The 23,683-nt window shown below is 35.5% G+C and overlaps 1 protein-coding gene across 11 annotated transcripts in view; it reads left to right on the top strand.

Moving 5' to 3' along the window:
* Positions 1–23,683, top strand: part of RSPO2 (R-spondin 2) — a 255,326-nt gene that overhangs the window by 134,960 nt on the left and 96,683 nt on the right. Inside the window, exon 1 of one of the 11 annotated variants that reach the window (XM_074387051.1) lies at positions 17,909–18,680. The exons of the other annotated variants lie outside the window; for them this stretch is intronic. Coding sequence (XP_074243152.1) covers positions 18,671–18,680 — 10 coding nt within the window. The 5' untranslated portion in view covers positions 17,909–18,670. Of the gene's footprint in view, positions 1–17,908; positions 18,681–23,683 lie in introns of those variants that run through there. 11 annotated transcript variants of the gene reach the window in all.

Below are 23,683 nucleotides of genomic sequence, written 5' to 3'. Positions count from 1 at the left end.
GGGCATTATGTGCTAAATTGCTACTATGGAAGAGAAGTATTTAGCTTACTTAAACTGGTTCCCTTCCTCACTATACAAGAGCCCACTTCTTTTCCCCATTCTCCTGGTAGAGTTATATTGTCATTTTTTAAGGCATGAATAGGTGGCATTTATATTCTTACAACCATTGTATTAGGCCATTCTTGCACTGCTCCAAAGAAATATCTGAGACTGGGTAATTGATTTTTTTAAAAAGGTGGTTCAGTTGGCTTGTGGCTTTGCAAGATTTATGGGAAGCATGGTGCTGGCATCTACTCAGCTTCTTGGGGAGGCCTTAGGAAGCTTTTACTCATAGTGGAAGTTTACCATGGTGGGAGTAGAGGTAAAATGTCCAGAAGAGGTGCCACACGCTTTTAACAACCATGTCTTGTGAGAACTTACTGTCACCAGGACAGCTCCAAGCCATGAAGAATCTGTACTGCTCACTAGGCCCCACCTCCAACAACTGGGGGATCACATTTCAATGTGAGATTTGGCAGAGACACACATCTAAACCATATCAACCCTGCAAACGAACATTATCCAAAGCTGAGTCACATAGTGTAAGTATATTTTAAATATTTGTTGCATTTCCTATCCTGCACAGTTATTGTTTTCTCTGGAGGTGGCTTTTTCTCTGTGTATGCTTCTCTAATTCAACTCTAAATGTTCTTCAGTTTGCTAAATCCCTTTCTAGTATGTTAGAATGTATTAACTGTCTTATTTTATCTTTTTGGATAAATACCTTTCAGTATCACTGGTCTGCAGCAGTCTAGAATGGATGTTTCATAGCATGCTTCACAGGTGTCCTCTTGGGATTTCCCATAGTCTCATTTTGGGGAATTCCTTCTGCCTCTAACTTGTGCTGGTCACTCTGTTGCCTGGATTGTATCTTTTCCTGTTTTTTTTTTTTCTTATTTTTTATTTTTTTTTAATTCCATTTTTGTGGAGCATACATCCTTTAGTAGCTTACTAAGAAAGGATACCTGGGATATATGTTTTTGAGACCCTATATGCCAGAAAGGACTTTATTCTGCTTCACAATTGACTGTTTTGGATGGTCCTGGATTCTTACTAGAGATTTTCTGTAGCCATTTTCTCTCTCCCAGATTTCAACCTCAGGATGGTTCCTTCTCTAGCATTCATTACATCTAACTCCTAATTTCCTCTCCATTCTTCTCCAGCACCCAAGTGGATGGTGTAAGTTAGGAGCTTGTGCCGCCTGGAATAGTATCTTTTCTTTGTCTGCATTCTCTCACCCTCACCTTCAAAAGTTATAGGTACCAATAGTTGGTGTCTTATTTTTCTTTGTGGCAGTCTAAGAGAACCAGAGCCAGACAGTAATGAAAGTGATTATTAAAAACAGATTTTATCCGGTAATTATTGCAATAGGAGGAAAGATACCTCAGTATAGAACGGGGCTCAATTTCAAATATGCAAGGAAAAGTGGGGATTTATGTACAAGGAGTGGGACTGGGGATATTTGGATAGAAAATTACTAAGAGAAGACTTTAACGGTAGGAGGACTCTTGCTAAACTGACTTAAGATCAGATATCAAGGGTTGGGAGTGAGGCATTTGATCAGCTATCAAGAGTGATCAGAAATCCAGGGTGGGCCGCTCTGTACACTGACTTAGCAGGATTCTTGCTAGGTAGGCCCAAGAAGAACAGGGGTCACAGTTGAGGCCTAGTCCAGAGAAAAGGGCTTAGAGCAACCTGACTATCTTTGCTCAAGGAGAGAGTCTTTGCCGTGGCAAGTGACTATGCCACATATGTTCAGGTGTTAGCAAAAATTCTCAAGATAGGGTTTGTGACACTTCTCTTACTAGTGTTGTTTATTTGTGTGCCTGTCACATATCATTAGAATGTGAGATAAATAACAGTACTATTGACATTTATATAACCTGCTCAGGAGAATGATGATATGGTTTTTTTTCCCCCTCTAAGGCTAGTTATACACAGCCATTAACCACATTAAATTATCAAAATATATATGTCACAAGAATGTGATATAACTTTATGTCTAAAAGCACTTTATCACCATAGACTTGGAGGGTGTAATTATGCTGCTGCTTTTATGGCTAACAAACCAACTTATGAATCACAGGTATAATGTGGGGTATTTTTCTACAAAGGAAATATACACAAGTTGAACATCTTAAAGATCAATGATCATTGTAGTCTTAAGTCAATTTACTATTTTGAAAGAGTGTGCAGCAGATTTCACTTTTGGTTACTAACAGTAATCTCTCCTGAGTGGCAGAAGCTCAATCCAATGGGAAGAAATTGGAGGGCAAACCTTTTATTAACAATGGTTTCTGCACAGAAACAGGCAGATGAATTTATTAACAATGGTGAAAAAGTATAAGGGCGAGTGTAAAAACCAACCAACAATAGAAACAGAAAAAGCAATGTATAAATAAGAAGTTAAGTTTCTAGTTTAAGTTACTAGTATTGATCAGAGGTCACAGAATCCCCTGAGGATTTTGATTGAAGTTTTTTTTTTTTTTTTAAATTTTATTTTTTTAACTTTTATTTTAGGTTCGGGGGTACTTGTGCAGGTTTGCTATATATAGTAATTGTATGTCATGGGGGTTTGGTGTACAGATTATTCTGTCACCCAGGTAATAAGCCTATTACTGGTAGGTAGTTTTCAGTCCTCTCCCTCCTCCTTCCCTCCCCACTCAAGTAGGTCCTTGTGTCTGTTATCCCCTTCTTTGTGTCTGTGTGTGATCAATGTTTAGCTCCCAGTTATAACTGAGATCATGTGGTATTTGGTTTTCTGTTCCTGCATTATTTCACTTAGGATGATGACCTGCAGCTCCACTCATATTGTTGCAAACAATACGATCCTGTTCTTTTTTATGGCTGCATAGAATTCCATGGTGTATCTCTACCACATTTTCTTTATGCATTGATTGAGTCTTGACTCATCAGGAAATGAATTTTGAAACATTCTCTTATCTTTGAATAAATTAATGGTATATCCCCTCCTTATTCTAGACTGATAATCCCCTAAAAATACATATAATAGAATTGGAGAAGACACAAAGAAGATTATAAAACAGGATAAGGAGGTAACTGCTTGCGAGGAGAAATAAAAAAAAAATAGGGATATATGTAGAAACAGCTCTGTAAGGAAGATATGGTCACTTGTTTTTGACATTGTGGTTGATATAAATAGTATGGATAGTTAGAATACTGCCTTATTCTAAGGTTTGGTGAGCAGTGGGACTAGAAAATTTCACGTTACTCAATGAGCTTGAATTTATGGAACCAATTAAGAATTAGGGGTGAAAAATAAAAATAACCTCAAAAATGATTTCAGTAAATTTGTAGATGACAGATCCATAATAGGTTCTTGCAGGGAACTAGGATGTGTTGGGTACACTCCTAACCTTTGAGGCTGATATCAAAGAACAGCCGTTTTTCCCATAGCATGTCTCTTGGTACCATCATCAGAATCCTGGACTAGAAGAATTGGGACCCTGATCCAATGTGGGAAGACCCATAGGCTCTGATCTGTGCTAGGTCTGTGTGGGTTATAAATTTAGGGTAAATTCCAACATGAGGATTACAAATGTCAATGAATGAAAACTTGAAAACCTTAACTTTTATATATCCTAATCTCCGTTAATTCTTCTTCATGTAGTATACTCCTAAAGCTTAAACTTTCTTGAACTGTCTTTTTTCTTATATATCCCATACTTGACTATGGTGATACTTCTTGAACTAGTAGTTTTCTACACTATGGTTGAATAGGATTAATTAATTAGCTAGTAGTTTCCCATACTATAGGTTGAATAGGATCAATTAATTCCAAGAGTAGAGTGCTCACTTTTGGAATTTCTCTTACATGTCACTCTATCAATTTGCAGTTTGATATTATAAAAGAAATTTCTACTTCAGTTATGACTCTTGACTTTTCTAATAGAAAGATATTTATTTGAATGGTTTTTCATCTATATATAGGAAAACACATATAATTTTAGGGTTTTGGGGTACAGATTATCTGTTTTCCTTACTACTATTTTGAGGAAGAAGGGCTAAATTCAAAGCTTTGATCTGAATGCTTTATAGCAGTGTGTAGGAATCAACTGAGGATCTTGTTCAAAAGCAGATTTGGATTCACCAGTGAAGTGAAACCTGTGATTCTACAATACATGAGATGTGGGATGAGGAAGGTCTGAAATTCAGCTTCTAGGTGAGCTCATGCAGCAGGTTTGAGGACCACGTTTTGTATAGCAAGACTTAAAAGGATTGCTTGCTAAGTTAGTGCTGTAGTTTCAAAAACCAATCTTGGTCTCAGCTTTTCCACCAACTGTTTCGTAAAGGAATAATGAAAACAAATTATATAAACAGTGTCCAAATACTATAGTTATTTGGATGTTGAATTCATGTAGGAATATTTTCTTTCCACCTACTCTGAATTCTTCCCAGCTCTCTTCCTTTTTCTTTTCATTCTGTATTAAAAAATGGAGGCTTAAGTGACACAAATGTTTCTTGATTCTATTAAATTTAAACACACATACTCTTTCAGTTCTGTGTATTTTACTTAATTACTGGCAGTAAAACTCAGTAAAGGGATTTAAGGCTTATGAATGTTCTACTTGGAGGAAATTGTAATTAAGGCAATTAGGGCCTTTAGGTTCCTGTATTTTAAGCAAATTAAGATTTTACATGTTTTTTAATCAGACAGTAACTCTTCGCTGCCCAATTATTTCCTCTGCATGGATGAGCTTGTGCATTCTGTGTATGTGGTTCAAATGACACACATCCTACTTTGTTATTTCAGGTAAATCATGGATTTACACTAAGAACTTTTTTCTTAATTGGCATATATGAACCACTGGACAACTTGAAGCAAAAACTCGGAAATAATGCATGTACTTTGATACCAAAATTATTTTAAAAGCCATATTCTTCTTTAAAAACATTTTAAGAGAGAATAATTGTCATTTACCTTTTATTGCAAAAACACTCTGTTCTTTATTAAAGCAATATGAGTTCATTGCAAGATGTTTATGAAGTACCAAATACAGTAAAGAAAACTGATTCACGATTCACACTACCTTGTAGTAATCACTGTTAATACTTTTGTCTTCTTTTGCAAGATTTTTTTTTGCATCTATGTAAAAGGTAGAAATTTCCTAAGACATATACCCATGGATACAACCGAGTCACTTTACTTCTTCTTCTTTTTTTTTTTTTTGGCGACATAGTCTCACTATGTCACCCAGGCTGGGGTGCAGTGATGTGATCTCAGCTTACTGCAACCTCTGCCTCCTGGGCTTACGTGATCCTTACACCTCAGCTTCTAGAATAGCTGGGACTATAGGTGTGCACTACCACACCCCACTAATTTTTTGTAGAGACTTCTTTTTTGTAGAGACAAAGTCACATATATTGCCCAGGCTGGCACTTTGCTTTCTAAACTTGAATTAGTTTCTATCTTGGTCTGACTTTCTCTTAGTCATGGAAAATGAATTTTGGTAAATTAATCTTGTGTTTTTTTTAATGAAATGTTTTCCCATTTTTATTCCTGGGTATGCTCTTCCTTCCTTTCCTGCCTTTTCACCAAGGCTTGCATCAAGTTTTGCCAAGGGAGGAAAAGTGATGGAGACCTCGTATCATCCTGACGCTCTTCCCCTGCATGTGCTATCCTTACTGATCTTCACTCTTCTGCATCTGCCCGCATGTCATCCCCTGCATATCACTCATTCATGAGGGCTCTGTTCATCTGTCCAGGCTCTCTCTATCTCTGTCCTGACTGGGAAGCTGTCTTCACTTCTTGCTCTCTCTCTAAGCCATCTCTGAACTCTTCTTGGAGTGTAAGGTAGTTTGAATGGCCCCTTATACTGCTTTGGGCTCAAGAAGACATCTTGCACCCTCTTTGCTCTGAATGTCTTACTACCATGGCTCATGTTCTGCTCGTGTAAGTGTCTGGGATGGAGGAGCACCCCTGGATGCTACAACTTCCTTGGGCTTTGTAGCTATCTTCCTGCTTCATTTCCCAAATTTGTCAGGGTGGAATATGCATTATCTTTTATTCTATTTCCTGAAGGTTATGACACACGTAACTTTGTAGAGATCCACTCAACCAAAATTCAGTGTTTTCTTCTCTCTCCCCCTCACAACTTGCTGCTGATTCAGTGGGTCTTATATTTGTCTAAGCAGATAATTGTCTCTGAAAGATTACATAGCCCTTTATGTTTATTTATGATGAACTTTTGCTCTGAGTCGGTCTTTTGGTCTCTGGTTTTTGATACTTATAATTCAACATATTTTTTTTAATTTTTATTTTTAATTTTTTTGTTTTTAATTTTTATTTTTTGAGACAGGGTCTCATTCTGTAGCCCAGGCTGGAGTGCAGTGGCGCGATCTTAGCTCACTGCCACCTCCACCTCCCAAGGTCAAGTGATCCTCCTGCCTCAGCTTCGCAAGTAGCTGGGACTACAAGCGTGTGCTACCATGCCTGGCTAATTTTTGTATTTTTTGTAGAGATGGAGTTTTGCCATGTCACCCAGGCTGGTCTCAAACTCCTGGACTCAAGTGATTTGCCCACCTTAAGCTCCTAAAGTGCTGGAATTACAGGTGTGAGCCACTGCGTCCAGCGTATTCAGTGTCTATGATGCAATAAAATTAAAGGAAAGTAAAGATTTTTGTCTCTTCCAAGAGTTCTAAAATTCTGTTTGGAAACTCAAAATTTGAGCATTTGTAATTCTTTTTCTTGAGAAACCTTCCTTTGAGCCAGTGAATTCCACTTGAGCATTTGAATGAAGAAAAAGCTGAGAGCTAAAAATAAATTTTAGAATTATGAGTTAATATTCAAATATTTAATCACATGCAATATATGTGACTTTAAAAAAATAGGATCCTAGACTGTATTTGTAATCTGTCCCCCATTCTGTATAGAGCCTCGTCTGTATGCTAACTAATGCTGCTGTACATAATCAATGGTTCTTTGTAGTCAATATTTTGTACCTAATATAAGTTACTCAGTATTTTATTTGTGGACCTTTAGGATGTTTACTATCTTTTCACTAATAAAACAAATGCTGTGATATAAATTGTATATATTTCTGCATTGATCCAATTCTTTCAACTAGATTCCTAGAAGTAATATGAAGTTCACATGGAATTTCTATGAAATTAGTATTTCATAGAAGTAATATTACAGAGGAAAAGTTCAATATTTCCAAATTGTATTCTAGGAGACATATACCAATTTACATTACCTCTAGCAGTATATAAGATGCTCACTTCCTGAATGATTATCAATTGTGAAAATCATAAATCCCTTAAACCTTAATTTAGTGTAGGTGTGAGTCTATTTTGATTTGCATTTTGTCAGTAATGAGATTGAATATATTATATATCTTTTTATGTCTGATTAATTTCTACTTTTTTTTTCAATAGCTTATTTACATTTTTTACTTCCTTTTCTGGAAGGACTTTTCTTCATTTTGATTTGCCAGTATTCTCTATACAGAAAAATTTACCATTATTGTATGTTTCAATGACCTTTTATAGTTTCTTTATTATATACTTCCCTGCAAAGAAGTTTGTTGTTTTAGTCAAATTTACATTTTTATTTTATTTTTTATGTTTTGTAGTTTATGACTTTTTTACATAACCTTTCAGGAGACTCTTTACCCCATGAACATAGACTTTAAAACTAGCAAACCATTGTATAAAGTATATTTGATATATTATGAAACTAGGGTACATTTTAAATGTGTTTATACTAGCTTAATATGTATTCATACACATAATTTGAACATATTACTTATAACATCAATATTTTTATGCAAACTCTACAAGGCTGCAATTAAGAAACCATAATTTCATGATTAATAATTCACAGTGAGGAGGTTGCAGTGGTTTGTAAGATGACTGCAACCTCTCCATGGGTTGAGTGAGCCGGATGCTAGTAAGAGGCTGTCTAAGATCATATGAGCTGTGGTGTCTTGTGACCTTTGTGGAGCCTAATCCTCAGAGGCCTAGCAGTCAGTTCTGTGAGTGAGGAAGGCCACAAGCCACTCAACAGTGATGAACTCCACATTAAATGTATTCTAATACAGGCAGCTGCTATTCAGCTCTGATTAATGATTATCAAGCAGGGATGTGGGCCATGCCATCTGATTATTACAGGAAAAGGAAGAAATTTGAGTTTTCATATTAAAATTTTTCTAGAGGAAATATTTGGTGCACATAAGACAAAATTGAGTTATTTAGTTCTTAAACATATATAGTGGCCCTAGAAATGTTTGCATACAAAGATGATGAAATGATCTTTCCAGAGAATAGCTAATTTCTTCTTTTACTCCACTCCCTTGGGTGTATGTGTGTGCAGGTATGTGTGGGCTGCATATTTGAATACCTGTGTGTATGAACCTAATGATCAGCTATGTTACTGTTTTTGAGACAGGCCAAGGTGTAGTTAAAAAAAATTTTTTTTAATAGATATGGAGTCTTACAATGTTGCTCAGTCTGGAGTGCAGTGGCTATTCATAGGCCTGATCATGGTGCGCTGCAGCCTCAAACTCTTGGGCTCAAGTGATCCTCCTGCCTCAGCCTCCTGAGTAGCTGGGACTACAGGCATGTACCCAGCTTGATTAGTGCTAATGTTGAGCTAAACCCAAGCTCCTCACAGTCTTTATTTACTGGCTTTTTATTTTCCCCTTCTGCCACATAATTTTTAAAAAATACATTGTTCTTGAGAGTACTATGAATAAAAATGAAGAATTTTTAAAGAGGAAGAAATAGGGTTTCTACAATATCAAGTTCTGATACCTGAAGATGAAACTGGAGACTTAGTGATTATGAAGTAACTGCAAGAGTGTGTCTGTTGGCGAGAGTTCTCTGCAGGTGTGTCCTCCCTGTCACATCACATCAGGAGGCATGTGATGCAGTTTGTTTCATTATTGGTGATTCTAGTTTTGATCACTTGGTTAATGTAAGTTTGGCCAAATCACTCCATTATAAAGGTAACTTTTCTCATTTGTGATTAATACGTAATCTCTTGGGTGATATAGTTTTTCCCAATAAACTTTCACCAAATGGTGTTTGGATGGTGATGATCTCTGCCTAAGTTACTATATTAGTTATGGCAAAATGGTGATCTATGTGGCCACAATTATTCAAATGTGGATTGTAAAATATTTTATAAGACAACTAGCCTGGACTCTAAAAATCTCAGTGTCAAGAAAGCAAAAAATAATGGAGGAAATTGAAACAAGACTGAACAAAACAAATGCAATGCATGGTCTTTGATAGGTTTCTAAAGATAGATGGAAAAACAATATTTTTTGGAAGAAATGAAGAAATAGGAATATAAACAACATATTTGTGATACTTTTTTAAACCCATGTTAAATGTCTGAGATCTGGCAATGGTATTGTGGTTATGTAAAATGGTCTTCTTATTTTTAGAAAGCACATGCTGAAGAATATAGAGTGACATATTGTGATGTCTGCAATTTACTTTCAAATAGTTCACCAAAATAATTATCAGTTTGCATTTCTTCATCTCTACCTTTAGGTCTGTGTGTATATAGATAGATATAGACAAATATAGATGTTGACATATACAGAGGGAGAGAATGCAGGGGAAATTATTTTTAAAATAATGTTAGTTTTGATATGACTTAGTGACTTACACCAGGTAAGGTGTATATGAAGTGTTTACAATCCTGGTGTCCTACAATCTCTTTCAGAATTTGGAGTTTGTAAAGTTCCCTTTTCCCAGCATATTGAAAATCAGATATTCTTCTGTCTTTTTGAATTCCTCTTTTTTTTTTTTTTTTGGAATCAATTTGCCAGTATTAAAAAAAAATCTATAAAAATGTAACTAATTAGAGCCTTCTTTTCTGTCTTATATTTTAATATCTTTTCCTTAATCTATGCTTGATCTTTCCCTTTTTACTTTGAAGGTCCCCATTTTTAATAGACAAAAAAAAAGAAAGTAAATAAAAAACCCATAGTCTTCCCATCTTTCTCATCTGCTATTACATTATATATTAGTAAGTGAACTTAATTTTTAAAATTAAATTTGCTTTAAAAATAACTTTACATAAATGTTAGGTAACTTTAATCTTCACGTTTCTTTTGATATTACTTTTCCCCTGAATATATCCTTTTTTACATGTTGTTTAAAGTGTTTGAATTCATCAGAGAACTTTCTGTGCAACCATGTTGAATTCTCTAGAGTATCACTCATCTTTTTCCCTTTGGGATTATGTAAAGATGTTCTTATTTTGTAAATAGCCTTATCATTTATGTTCTGATTTAGAAACTTTGGCTGCAAACACAAGCCTGTTTCTTTTGAAAATTATGTTCTTAAAGTATGGGATTATACTGCTAGGATCACAGTCTCTATATGCTATTCTAAAACAAACCATGATAACATTTAATTTTCATATTAACAGTTCTTCCTTGTATTTAAGTATTGAATGACTCCTTTTGTTTTTGCTATTGACCTGAAAGATAAATGGCCAATTCAGTCAGCTAAGGTTTATCAGACATAGTGAACTTTTTATCCTTGCATTCCCCAAACCTGCACATATGTCTGTATGTTCATACATATGCTCTTCCTTGGACTTGGAAATTTTGTTCCAACAGGCAAACTCCTGTATTCTCTTCAAGACCCAATTCTTGTCACTGCCTATTTTTTAGCTCTTCCAGAATAAATTACATCTCCTCCTCTACCCCAAAGCACTTGATAGTATGCACATAAAATAGAACTTTAAAACTACAACATTTTGAAGAGCTCTTACTGAACGAATCTAGAATAATCTAAGTATTATATGAAGACTATAGCCCATTGAATAAAATTTATGAGTACCTTTCCCTTCTCCCTCATTTGTCTGTCTGCTTGTTTGTTTATATAAAACAAATGAGGGAGAAGGTAAAGGTCTCCCCAACACCAGCATGCCCACTAATAAATGGAAAGGAAATGATGGAGTTAAAAAATTACCTTTGACAACCTGACGATAATAGTTCATTTAGGCAAGAGTCACCAATGGATGTCAAATCAGTGTGTGAAAGTTTGAATAGTAGGATATTTATACAGTTTTACTATGTCTTCTCTCAAAATACTTATCAATTATAGAAGAAAAAATAGCAACTTTATAGTATAGAAACCTGGCAGACGCCACGTTAACCAAGCATCTAAGTTAGCGTCACCAGTAATGCAACCAAAATGTCATTGTGTGCCTCTTAACATGATGCACAGAAAAAGACAACCTCGCTTCATACATTATCCCCCAGATATACAACCAATCATGAGGGAACATCAGACAAACCCACACAGACATGTTGTAAATAACTGACCTGTTCTCTTAAAAATTGTTAAGCTCATGAAAGAACTCCAGATTAAAGGAGACTTGGAGGCACAATTTTCAAACCTGTCATATTAGGTTAGATTTCAAATCTAATATGTATAATCCTAAAAGGGATTCTAATCTAGGGAAAAAATTAAGACTATAAAGGACATTGTTGGCATAATTATGGAGTGAGGATTAAAAGATAGTATATAAAATATGGTTGATGTAAAGCAATGTCTTTGTTTTTGGAAATACTTTTTACTGAAAAATTTAGAGATATGAAGACAGAATATCTGCAAATTATACTTAAATGACTCAGAAAAATCATATGTATACATTTGTATGCACACATATATTACATATGAATGTACCTATATGTCTATATACATATCTGGCTACATACGTATATACATATAGATATCTGGCTACATACATATACACATATACTTTTGACACTTTTTGAGAGTGTACAGTACCATTTACAGTTTTCCATGAATGAAGATGCAGGTTGTTTTTGGCTTCCAAGAAGTGGAGAAGGTAGAGGAGAATCATGGTCAGTAGGCAGTGACAAATTCCTCTCCAAAACTGTTCATTCAGTTCCTCTGGCTTTTATGCATTTGTAAAGTGTAGTTTTGATCATTTGAGTGGTATACTCAGGCTTTCTAATTACATAGGTATGCTTGCTGTGTGACTTCAAAGGCCCCTTAGCCAGGACAGGATCTGTCTTCAAAGACAGTGAGGAGAGTGGCCCATTTGCAGGAAATTGCATGGTTTGGGGGTGATTGTTGTTTTCTTTGAACTTGTCAAGTGGAGATCCCTCTTTTAAAAGTGCTGGCCTTTTGCTGAATGTTCAAACAGTAAAAGACTTTCCATTTATATTTCTGAATTTAACCTCTGCCAGAGGAAACTTGTAACTCAGTTTCCCCCATTAGCCCTTTTGATGGATCAGCAGTTTTACTCTGAAGTGTTTTTGTGGGTAACATCTTAATTTTGTTGGCTTATAGTTCTAGCTGTGTTAGAAAAGATTAGCACAGTATTTTTAGTAACTAACTATCAAAAGGAACTTTTATTATTTTGTTGCAGCTAAAAACAGAGGAAAGGGGCAGTGAGGGAATTATGAGGGTATAGCCTAATTTGAAAGAAAGTTCTCGCAATGTAAATCATGGTATAATGCATTTCTTCCCCTAGGTGCTGTACATATGTTGTTTAATGAGGACATAAAGAGCCGGGATTTTGGAGTTAAAGGCCAGAACTGCATTCACATTTGTCACAAACTGTGATCTTGGAAAGATTATTAAAAACTCTCTGATCTGTTTATTCACTTTGATAAATGGAAATTATATATAAGAAGTTTAATTTCAAAAGGTATGAAAGCACGTAGACTGCAATCTGTCCTGTGGCATGTTCCCCAGAGTTATTTTTTTTTCTTTTTAACCCTCATTTTGACTTTCCTCTTTTTTATTTCTTCTTATTCATAATAGACAACCTTCTTAGAATAAAGACAGTTAAGCAAGTAGATTTCAAACTGGGTCTCAGGTATGAATGGCTGTGAACTTAGCAAATCAACAAAGCATGTCAAAATAACCTGCTTATGAATGCTAAATGCAGACCCTTGGTTTAAAAAATTACTGAGTTTTAAATTCTGTGTAAGTCTGGAGATTTAGTAGTGAATCAGTGTGATTTTTCTTAACATGTTACTTTTACCATCAGTGACCTACATTGCAGAAAATAAAACTGACTTTTTTTGCAGCATAGTGTAGTATTCCATAATAACATTTGTCAACTTTAGGTGTCTGTTAGTGTGCTTTTTATTAAGGCAATTAAAAAAATCATCTTTGTATAAGAAACCTTTCTCTAGAATAATGTAGCTAACAAGAGCAGCCATTCTCAATTTTAAAACAGTGGTAAAACCCATGGGAGTTTCCACATTTAAAACACATGGAGTCTTTAATCTGGTTAGTTGTAACACTGATTCTTCTTGAGGGCTGTGTTTATGACATGCCACTAAAAAGTCATCTAGTTTGTTTCCATTTATTGTTTTAATACTAAGACAGTGATATAAGCAGGAGTGACCAACTAGTTTCTATTCTAGGAAGCAGGTGGTACATGAGGGGTAATTGAATACCTTAAGCACAGTGATAATTATATGTTAAATAGAGTCCATCTTACCTCTTTGTAAACACAATTTAATTTTGGATAGGCATGAGGGAAAGATTTTCCTACAGGCAGTTGGATAGGTCAGACACTATGGCACTTATGCTCCATTTCTTAGGAAGTATGCAAAACTGTTTTTAAATTGTGTTAGTGTAAGAAGTATTTAAGTACTTTATGGAACAAAAATCTGGCTCTGTTTGTGAGCAGTTTGTTTTCTTCTTTTTAAATAATTGGATTATCTCTTTGTGTAAACATGGAACTATGTGAGGGTGGTGGTTTTGCAATCTTCATAAATGTATATATTTAGATCTGCTCATATTGGGGTTAATATTAGCACCAGCAGCCTGTCAACATTTCCACAGGGTCTTTTAAGTATGCTATGGAAGCTCTAGCCAAAACTTGGCATAAGTAATCTGTACTACACAGCAGTTTCAAGCTAAGGCTTATAGGATCGCACGCATGCTTTTTAAAAATTATTATAGTTTAAGTTCTGTGATGCATGTGCAGAATATGCAGGTTTGTTACATAGGTATACATGTGCCATGGTGGTTTGCTGCACCTATCAGCCATCATCTAGGTTTTAAGCCCTGAGTGCATTAGGTATTTCTCCTAATGCTATGCCGCCCCTTCCCCACAGTACCCAGACCGCCCCAGTGTGTGACGTTCCACTCCCTGTGTCCATGTGTTCTCCTTCTTCAACACACACATACTAACTTTTAGCATACTTTTCTTTTGGCATTTGAAGAATTTTATGGAGTACGTTTATTTTTTTCTCTCACTGATTCAAGCAGGTGGCTTATTTTATAGAACTTAGGATATGATTCTTTCCTTGTTTCAAAAACATCATCTCTTTCTGGAAAAATAAGCAACATTCAGCCATCCTATGTTTTGCTTTGACTTCATCAGCTAATTAATGTTATTGGCGTTAGCGGTTGTACAAACTGAGGCGCTCATGATTCTGGTGGCATATTTTCCCACTTAAAGAGTTTAATTTTTGATGCATGTGTTGTGATCCTTAACTGTATACTTTTTTTCATTACTTGTCAGAATTAATGTCTAGTGTTGGGATATGCATTAAGATTTTTGTGTCAAAACAGTTTCTAGTGGGGAAAAGGAGGAGTAATTCTTATAGGACTTGGTTTCCCAAAGTATTAATTTTGGGAAGGGCTTCATCATTTGGGGAACTGTTTGTTCTAAATTGAGATCACACGATTTAAATTTCTTATTGGGGCCTATAGGTAACTACTTTTTTTTTCTTGTGTTTTATCTTTTTACTTGATTTGGCATATTCATGACTGTTTTTGAAAATGTTCCCTTGAGAATTTCTAAATCCCAGTTATTTCAATTGAATCACATTCTACTTGAGCTTCTCACTCTGACTGGCTCTCAGCTGGCCAGGGCATAGAACTGGCTTTGCAAAGTGCTAAATTTAGCTTTCTTTGAGCCTCTCTCTGTGGTGCTAAGCCCATGATTTTTAAAAAAAAAACTCAGACAAAAAATACAAAACTCTCAAAAGTATCTTGCATTGCTATTGATGTGCGTGCCCCCCCCACCCCAAATATGTCTCAAAAGTACCTTGCATTGCCATTGATGTGCATCAGCAGCTCCTTTGGAATGTCTCTGACTCTGCCACCAGATGCACAAGCCACATGTACTGCTTATGTTTTGGGTGAAAAATGTTGAAAGGGACTCTGTCAAAGTAAAATGTATTGAACCAAAGTTATTTTTCCTTTGATGACCACTGTGATTATTTGCTTGGGGGTGTATCCTTTCAGTCTCTTTCAGTTTGGCAGATTATCTCAAATGTTAATGATGTCTGTAAATTTTGAGAAGGAGAATGTGTTTATCATGTTCTGGACAGGTCCATTGTGCCCTCAAACAGAACCACTTGAGACTCCACATGTACTTTGCACCATATCTCAGTTCATCGTCTTTCCTTGACCCATAATTATTAAGTATGCTGAGCTGCCCTGTGGCATCTTAGTTAAATCAGACTTTGAAGCATTCATGACACATACCTCATAGATTCTTTCTGTTTTTTTGTTCTGTGTCAAATATATATCTTTTTACAGTGACCTACACTATGACCATAGTTAATCACGTGTGATTAATCTGAGGTGCCAATGTATGAGGATTACAGCTCGAACAGTGCTGGCACTGGAGAATATTTAAGGGCTTATAGTTCTGGTAATTTTCTTCTTCTTCTTTTTTTTTTTTTTTTTTTTTTTGAAGATAATAGCTCTTCATGTGTTAAAAATAGATCTGTGACTCTAACTCTCTCCATCAATATTTTAAATTTTCTAGGTTTAGTTAGGTGCAGTGGCTCATGCCTGTGATTTCAGCACTTCGGGAGGCTGAGGCAGGTGGATCATTGAGGCCAGGAGTTCAAGACCAGCCTGACCAACATGACAAAATTTCATCTCTACTAAAAATACAAAAATTAGCTGGGTGTGGTGGCACAAGCCTATAGTCCAAACTACTCAGGAGGCTGAGGCACAAGAATCACTTGAACCTTGAAGGTGCAGATTGCAGTGAGCCAAGATTGTGCCACTGCACTCCAATCTTGACACAGTGAGACTGTCTCAAAACAAACAAACAAAAACTCCTTGTTTTACCTAGTTTTGAGTCTTTGTACAGTGAAATATGTATTTCAATAGGAGAAGCCAAATGATCTGATTAAAGAACTTTAATCCTGATGTCATTAAAAATACTCATTTGTAGAGATGATTTCCATATTTGAGGGGCTTACAAATGTTTAGAAATACTATTTTCTCAAGGAAAATAGTAGACAAGCATATGCTAAACAAATATAGGTCCAATCTTTCATTCCTAACTGATATGATTTATTAACTTTTAAATAATATTGTTAGGTAAACAATGAGTTTCTCAAAGGTAATGCTTCTTGGGAAGTTAAAGCTTGGTAAGTCTTGTACCTAAAAATATCATTCTCTATTAAAGAACACATGACAAAAGATAAAAAGATTCTGAGAAAATATGGTTTAATTTTTTTTTTTTTTTGGAGGTGGAGTCTCACTGTGTCACCCAGACTGGAGTGCAGTGGTACAGTCCCAGCTCACTGCACGCCTCCCTCCTGGGAGGTTCATTGTGCTCTTAAATAGAAGCAATTCTCTTTAGAGTTCAAGCGATTCTCCTGCCTCAGCCTCCTAAGTGGCTGGGATTACAGGCGTATACCAACATGCCCAGCGAATTCTGTATTTTTAGTAGAGATGGGGTTTCATCATGTTAGCCAGGCTGGTCTCCAACTCCCGACCTCAGGTGATCTACCTATTATAGCCTCCCAAGGTGCTGGGATTACAGGCATGAGCCACCACACCCACCCATTAATACAGTTTAATTCTAGGGGTTCTGTAATTTTGAAATTTTTGCACAAGCTTTGCTCTTCATTGCCAATTTTTTTCTATATTAAATTTATGTTAATATAGTCCTTCTAAAATTTTAAAGGAAATCTAGAAATTTACGTTTAGGCTTGATAAACATTTTTAATTGTAGTATTTATTTTCTGTCTAAAGCGTGATGCTTTTAATGGTGATGGTCTAGTATTAAAATTTATTTTCTTTACATTCACAGTTAGACTACTGGGTTTATGATATTTAAATATTTATACTTTTATATAAAACTAACCAAAATGTCTTAAGACAGTATTTGGCATTTTGGTCAAAACTTGTGTGGCACATTAATTCGCTACCTTACTTGCTTAATTGAGTTTGAGCTTGGTAGTATACATGATTACAGGATTTTTATCCCAGTGTTGCCAAGCTCTAGTTGAGAGAATGTATCCAACTTGATTTGTATAGCATCTGACATGCAAGTTCCCTGTTACTGGTGCCAGAGGTGGGATTCCCCCAAAATCCTTCTCCTTTTATCTGTTTTTTTTTTTCTTCCTTAAATACATATCTTGAACTTGATGTTAGGAAGAGACATACATTAGCAATTTTATGGTATTGATTGATGAAGTTAATATTCATTTAAAAGATGGGTTGAACTTGCAACATTATTTGACCAGCAAATATAGAGTGAGACTAAGATGCCAACAGCCCATTGTTCAATCTTATTATTTTCAAAATTAGAAATCTGTACCTTTGTCAGGATGGATGCCTTTACCTAGAAGGAATTCAGATTTCTTCTTGCTTGGCAGGGGCCTAGCTGCAGAAACAAGGGAACACATTTTTTAGAAGTCAGGAGTATGTTAGAAACACATGGGCATTCAACACCTACATAAAATGCTCTAGGAGATAAATGTGAATAGCTGGATTTAAAAAAGGAACAGACTTTAAAATACCAGAATTCATGAAAAGGCTAAACTACTTTGCAAGTTAAGGGGAAAACAAATCAACTAATTAGAATTAATAATAAAGAGTTCTACTTATGCTGTCTCTCTTGGTAGAACTGTTTGTAATATAGGTATTGTTACCTTGTTTCATCCTCATGGTTTTTGTTTGTTTGTTTGTTTGCTAAATCCCTGTAATATTTCTTTTCCCATCCAGGGGATATGCGTGGGTTTGTGCTAGAATCACTGTTTATCAGTGTTTTGAGGATTTTTCATGTTTTATGAGATATATTTCATCTTTAGAATTTTGGGTGCGTCTAGATTTAGAAAAGTGTTTTGGTTGGAATCATGAGGCTCTGGATCTCAGCAGGCTTTAGTGTTGGAAAAGTTGAAGCTCACAGAGAGAGCAAATAAACATGGTCATCAAAGCTGAGAATTAAGATCTGTTTATTCACCTGCATGCTTGAATTAAATCTCAGAGCAATGGGCAGAGCCATTCAACTTATGAAGATCCTGACAAAATAAATTACTCTAGTGATGTTTAAACGTCTATTTTTTTGCCTGTGTTTAGACACAGAAGTTGGTGTAGTGACCATATGGTAGCTGGAGAATTTCTTGTGGGATTACTAAGCTATTGATTTACAACAGGGAGAAGGCCACTAAAATAGTGGACAATGGTTAATTAAACGGAAAAGTCTGTTTGAAGTTTGGGGCAAGAAGCTTCAAATTGTAAAAATCACATGGGCTCTCGTTCTTCAGCATTGAGCAGCATCATGACTGAAGATTGGAGAAAATGGGGAGAGAGTACTTAGGTTAGGTGGGGCTCACATCATTCTTGCTTTAAGAGAATTCCTCGTGTGTAGGGTTATAAAGATACCTAAGATATGGACTTGGGTAAGTATTTCCTAATTCATTTTCATTAAGTCTGTTGAGGTTCAAGTAAATAAAGCAATGCTTTTAATAATATCTTTTTAAAAAAAAAAAAACTAAGGCGCAATTTGTTGACTCTGAGATTTTTATGGTCAAGATGAAAGTTGGCTTCTGATACATAAAAACAAAACAAAAAGCCTTTTGTGTTGATTCTCTTGGTTCTGTAATTCTCTTTTCTCTATACTTCTTACTGTGGAGCGTGATTTATGGTGATAAAGAGCTTTGGTTTAACTTTTGAACTGAAAGTATAGCTTCAACTTCAGCATGTAATGACTGTGAGACAGTGAACCTCTTCCTTAAACATTCTGCTGTGTACTTGTAAACCTTCCAGGATCTTCCTTTATTAAGCAAGGTTTGGAGTGGATACTTTCTTGGATAATTGCTTGTTCTTGGTTTTTCAAATTTGTGTATAAATTCTAGAGCAGAAGGTCGTCAACATGTTTCAGAGGGCTTTGTAGTGTGGGACTGCTTCTGATGTAGCTCCAGCCAGCAACCCCTGCCCTTGTCTTAGTCACTCAGTTTTTTATGTTAAAAAGATGGCTTTTTTCATGAAAGAGTCATACATTGTTTCTGTAAATATCATTCCATAGAGTCTTTGTGCTTAAGGTAGGTTGCAATCTTGGACAACTCTGAAAATGAAAAAGAGTTGGATTCTCTCTGGTTACCTTTTCCTCCACCATAGCCATTTCCTCACACAGCCTGTCAGTATTCCCACTTTCTATTGCTCTTCTTCAGCTTTTCCCATCCCCTCAATTTTTTACCCTTTCTGGCACAGAGAAGTTGAATGATATCCTAATTTTTTGAAACTTGCTCATTTACACCCTACTCAGTACACTAAGGATGATACTGGTATAAAACCTCTTCAGAAGGCAGCTAGAGAAAATATTGATAGTATAAGCTTATTTTTGGTCAGCTATGCAAAAATTATTTATAAATCATAATTATGTAGGCAGATGAAGGCATAACAACATAGTACAGTGAGTATAAAAACAGGAAAATTAGCAATAGAATGTAGCGTGAAGTAGGGAGAGGGTAGATCTAGGGTTGGAACTTTATAATCACCCAAATGAGAAGTGATAAAGGCCCAAATTATGAGAATACTCATGGAAATCATATGGGTGAGGGTTGGAATCAAACCTGTAGGAGGCAATATTATCATAGAAACTGGAGGAGGAAGAAAACTTTCAGCAACCTAGGCTATTAGAATTGTGAGGATTAGAAATTGAGAATGAGATCTTGAATGAATGATGAGACTACTGGTTGTGGTCTTCATAAAAGCAGTTTTGGAGATAATTCAGCAGAAGTTAGTGATAAGTAGAGGCAACAGGGTTGATACTTCCAAGAAATATGATGGTGACATTGGTTTAGTTCATTGTTATGGAAAGTTGCTAACAACGTACTGAAATTGAACAAGCTATGACCCAACAGGTACAGTATGATATGTATGAAAAATACAAATTGTATATTTTATACATGTATACATATATAAAGGAATATTTGGAAAGTTGTTTGCCAGAATTTTATGGGTAACTGTATCTAAGGGGATGATTTTTCATCAGAATTGGTTCCCTAGCTCTCCCCTGCAATAATTGCAGATTTAGGGAAATAAGATATTAAATGGGAGACTATTTGGAAAGCATAGATAGGTTTTCAAGTGAGAGAATGTCCATGCAATAGGCTCAACATGCAGATAAAACAGTTGATAGAAAAAAAGTCCTAGAATAGATAGGAAGAGGTAGATCTTTCTGGCCAAATCAAGGGGCCTTGATTCCTGATCCTGAAGGGCCTTGTTTCTTCTTCAGCCCCTTTGGTAGAGAAAGCCTTAGTTTTGGGACCCCTCACTGGACAAGAGACTGTAAGACCACATCAGGGATATGGGAGCTTGTGGGAGGAAGAAGATTCTCTTGTGGAACTAAAACCTATATAGATTTGCTACACGTTGCTATAATTATAATGACCATTAAATTATTATAAGTAAAGGAATGACATGATATACAATGTACTCTGTAGAGCTGCCAGCCAGACCACTTACTGCTCAATATTAGTTTTATACTCAAGAATGATTCTATGGAGGGCAAGCAATATGTAATCTCAAAGCTAAAAGTTTCAATAATTGATGAGTTTTCTATTTTTTCTCTCTTCATTCTCTTTTGGGTTAACTCAATAAAATGAAGTTGTTGTGACCACATGTATTCTGTTGTATTTATGACTTTAATTGGTGCAGTGACAACTGACAGTTACATGAATTTTTCATATTTTAGAAACTATAATATTTCAGGTTGTATCATTTCTAAATTATATACCAGCTATAGCAAGAGTATTTTACATGTTTTCTTTCAAGGTCCCCATCAGATGCAGTGAACTTCACATGGTTCAGGTATTAACTTATTTTAGATGTGATTTCAACATTGGCTTAGTACTGTCTTCTCCCACCTTGTCCCATCAGTAGACTAATTCTGTTTGGAAAAAAAAAAAAAAGTAAATAGTATCTAACAGGTAATTTGGGGCATCTTTAAAACAGATGTAATTATAAGTAAGTATCCTCAAATTAGTGCATAACCTTTATATGCTTATTTTTTTAAGAAAGTGAGATATAATTTACTTGTAAATTATGCACATTAATTATGTAAATGTACAAGTATACTTAGATGAATGCATAGTTTTATGAATTTTACAAATGTATACATTTGTATAACCAATATCCAGGCAAGATATAGCACATTTCCATCACCCCCTTTAGCAAATTGACTAGTACACTCCCACCCCACCACCCCAATTCATGTCCTCCTAGAAATTTTAGAAGGTGACCTTTTTCGGAAACACGGTTTTGGCAGATGCAACTAAGGTAAGGATGAAGATGAGATTATATGGGATAAAGGGACTTAAATCCAATGGGAATGTTGCTGTAAGAGACAAAAAAAGACATGGAGATACGAGAGAAGAAGGCATGAGACAATGGAGGGATTGATGTTGTGTAACTATGAGTCAGGGAGTGCCCTGGGTCACCAAAGGCTTAAAGAGGCAAGACACGATTCTCCGGCATCCTTCAGAGGAAGCAAGGCCCTGCAGAACTGATACTGGAGTTTCAGACTTCTTGTCTCTGGAACTGAGAGAATAAATTCTGTTGTTTAAGCCACCAAATTGTGGTCATTTGTTACAGGAGCCCAAGGAAACAAATATACCTCCTCCAGCCCCTACAAATTCTATTATGCCCCTTTCCAGTCAGTCCTCACTCCTCAAAGGCATGTAGCATTCTTATTTCTGTCACCATAGATTAGCCATGCCCGCCTTTGACCTTAATATGAATGAAATTATATGGAGCATGTTCTTTTTTGTACCTGTTTGGATTCTTTTGATCAGCATAATGTGTGTGAATTTGATTCATGTCATGTGTATCTGTATTCTTTTTATTATTGAGTAAAACTCAAATAGTTTGAATATACCATAATTTATCCATTCTGTTCATAGATATTTGGGTTGTTTCTTCCTGCTCATATTTCATACATATATTACATCTTTTGTAGCTGTCACTGGTTTAGAAGTTATGTATTCTATTATTGTTTTTGCAGTTGGGGCCTTAAGGTTATAGTAGTTACATTTTACTTTAATTTACATTGGTCTTCCTACTAGTAAAGCAGAAACTTTGAATGCTTTAACTTTGGCTTGCTTCTCAAGTCTTCTGTGTTTTTGTGAACATAAGATTTATTTTCAAAACTTGAAAATCATTATGTATGTTTTTTATGTTCTATGCTTTTGTATAGAGAAACGAACATATTTTTCAATTGGTGTGATCACTAATGCTTGTTGCATTCTACTTCCTCTGAGCTGTGTTTTATTGTCTCCAGTACTTTATTCTTTTAGTGAATGCTTTTTAAAAAATTAAGTTCTTTGCCTTTACTTTAGCTACAGATATCTTTATTTTGCTCACATTGCTAAACTATAACTGCTTATAGAATTATAGTGTGACAATTTTTTCTCAGCATGTTGAAGATAGTATCTCAGCTATCTAACCTTTATTTATTTATTTATGGATTATATGTCTGCTGTCAGTCAAAGTTTTATTCCTCTCTAGATAATCTGCAATTTTTCTCTGGCTTGACTTTATTCTTATGGTATGTAAATATACTGTGTTTAGATGTAGACTTGTTTTGTTCAGTCTGTTAATTTTTTTTGAATCTAAGAACTCATGTCTTTAATTCTGGAAATAAATCAGTCATCTCTTTGAGTAGTGTGTTTCATTTATTATATATGTATATACACTTTTAAGTTCAGGGGTACAAGTGCAGGTTTGTTACATAGGTAAACTTGTGTCATGGGGGTTTGCTGTAAAGATGATTTCACCTGCCAGGCATTAAGCCTAGTACCCGTTAGTTATTTTTCCTCATCCTCTCCTTTCTTCTGTCCTCTGCCCTCCAACAGGCACCAGGGTCTGTTGTTTCCCTCTATGTGTTCATGTGTTCTCGTCATTTAGCTCTCACTTACACGTGAGAACATGTATTTTGTTTTATGTTTCTGTGCTAGTTTGTTAAGGATAACAGCCTCTAGCTCCATTCATGTCCCTGCAAAGAACATGATCTCATTCATTTTTATGGCCGTTTGATATTCCATGCTATACATATACCACATTTTCTTTATCCAATCGGTTGACGGGTATTCAGGTTGATTCCGTGTCTTTGCTATTGAGAAATAGTGCTGCAGTGAGCATATGTGTGTACGTGTCTTTATATTAGAAGGATTTATATTTTTTTGGGAATATACCCAGTAATGGGATTACTGGGTTGAATGTTATTTCTGTCTTTAGGTCTTTGAGGAATTACTACCCTGTCTTCCATAATGTTTGAACTAATTTATACTACCACAAACAGTATATATGTGTTTATTTTCCTTCACAACCTCACCATCTGCTATTTTTTTGACTTTTTAATAATAGCTGTTCTGACTGGTGTGAGATGGTACCTCATTGTAGT

Source organism: Saimiri boliviensis, chromosome 15 (assembly GCF_048565385.1).
Source record: "Saimiri boliviensis isolate mSaiBol1 chromosome 15, mSaiBol1.pri, whole genome shotgun sequence".
In the NCBI taxonomy this organism is placed as follows: Eukaryota; Metazoa; Chordata; class Mammalia; order Primates; family Cebidae; genus Saimiri; species Saimiri boliviensis.
Note: the sequence above shows the minus strand (reverse complement) of the source record. Positions and strands in the feature narration are given on the sequence as shown.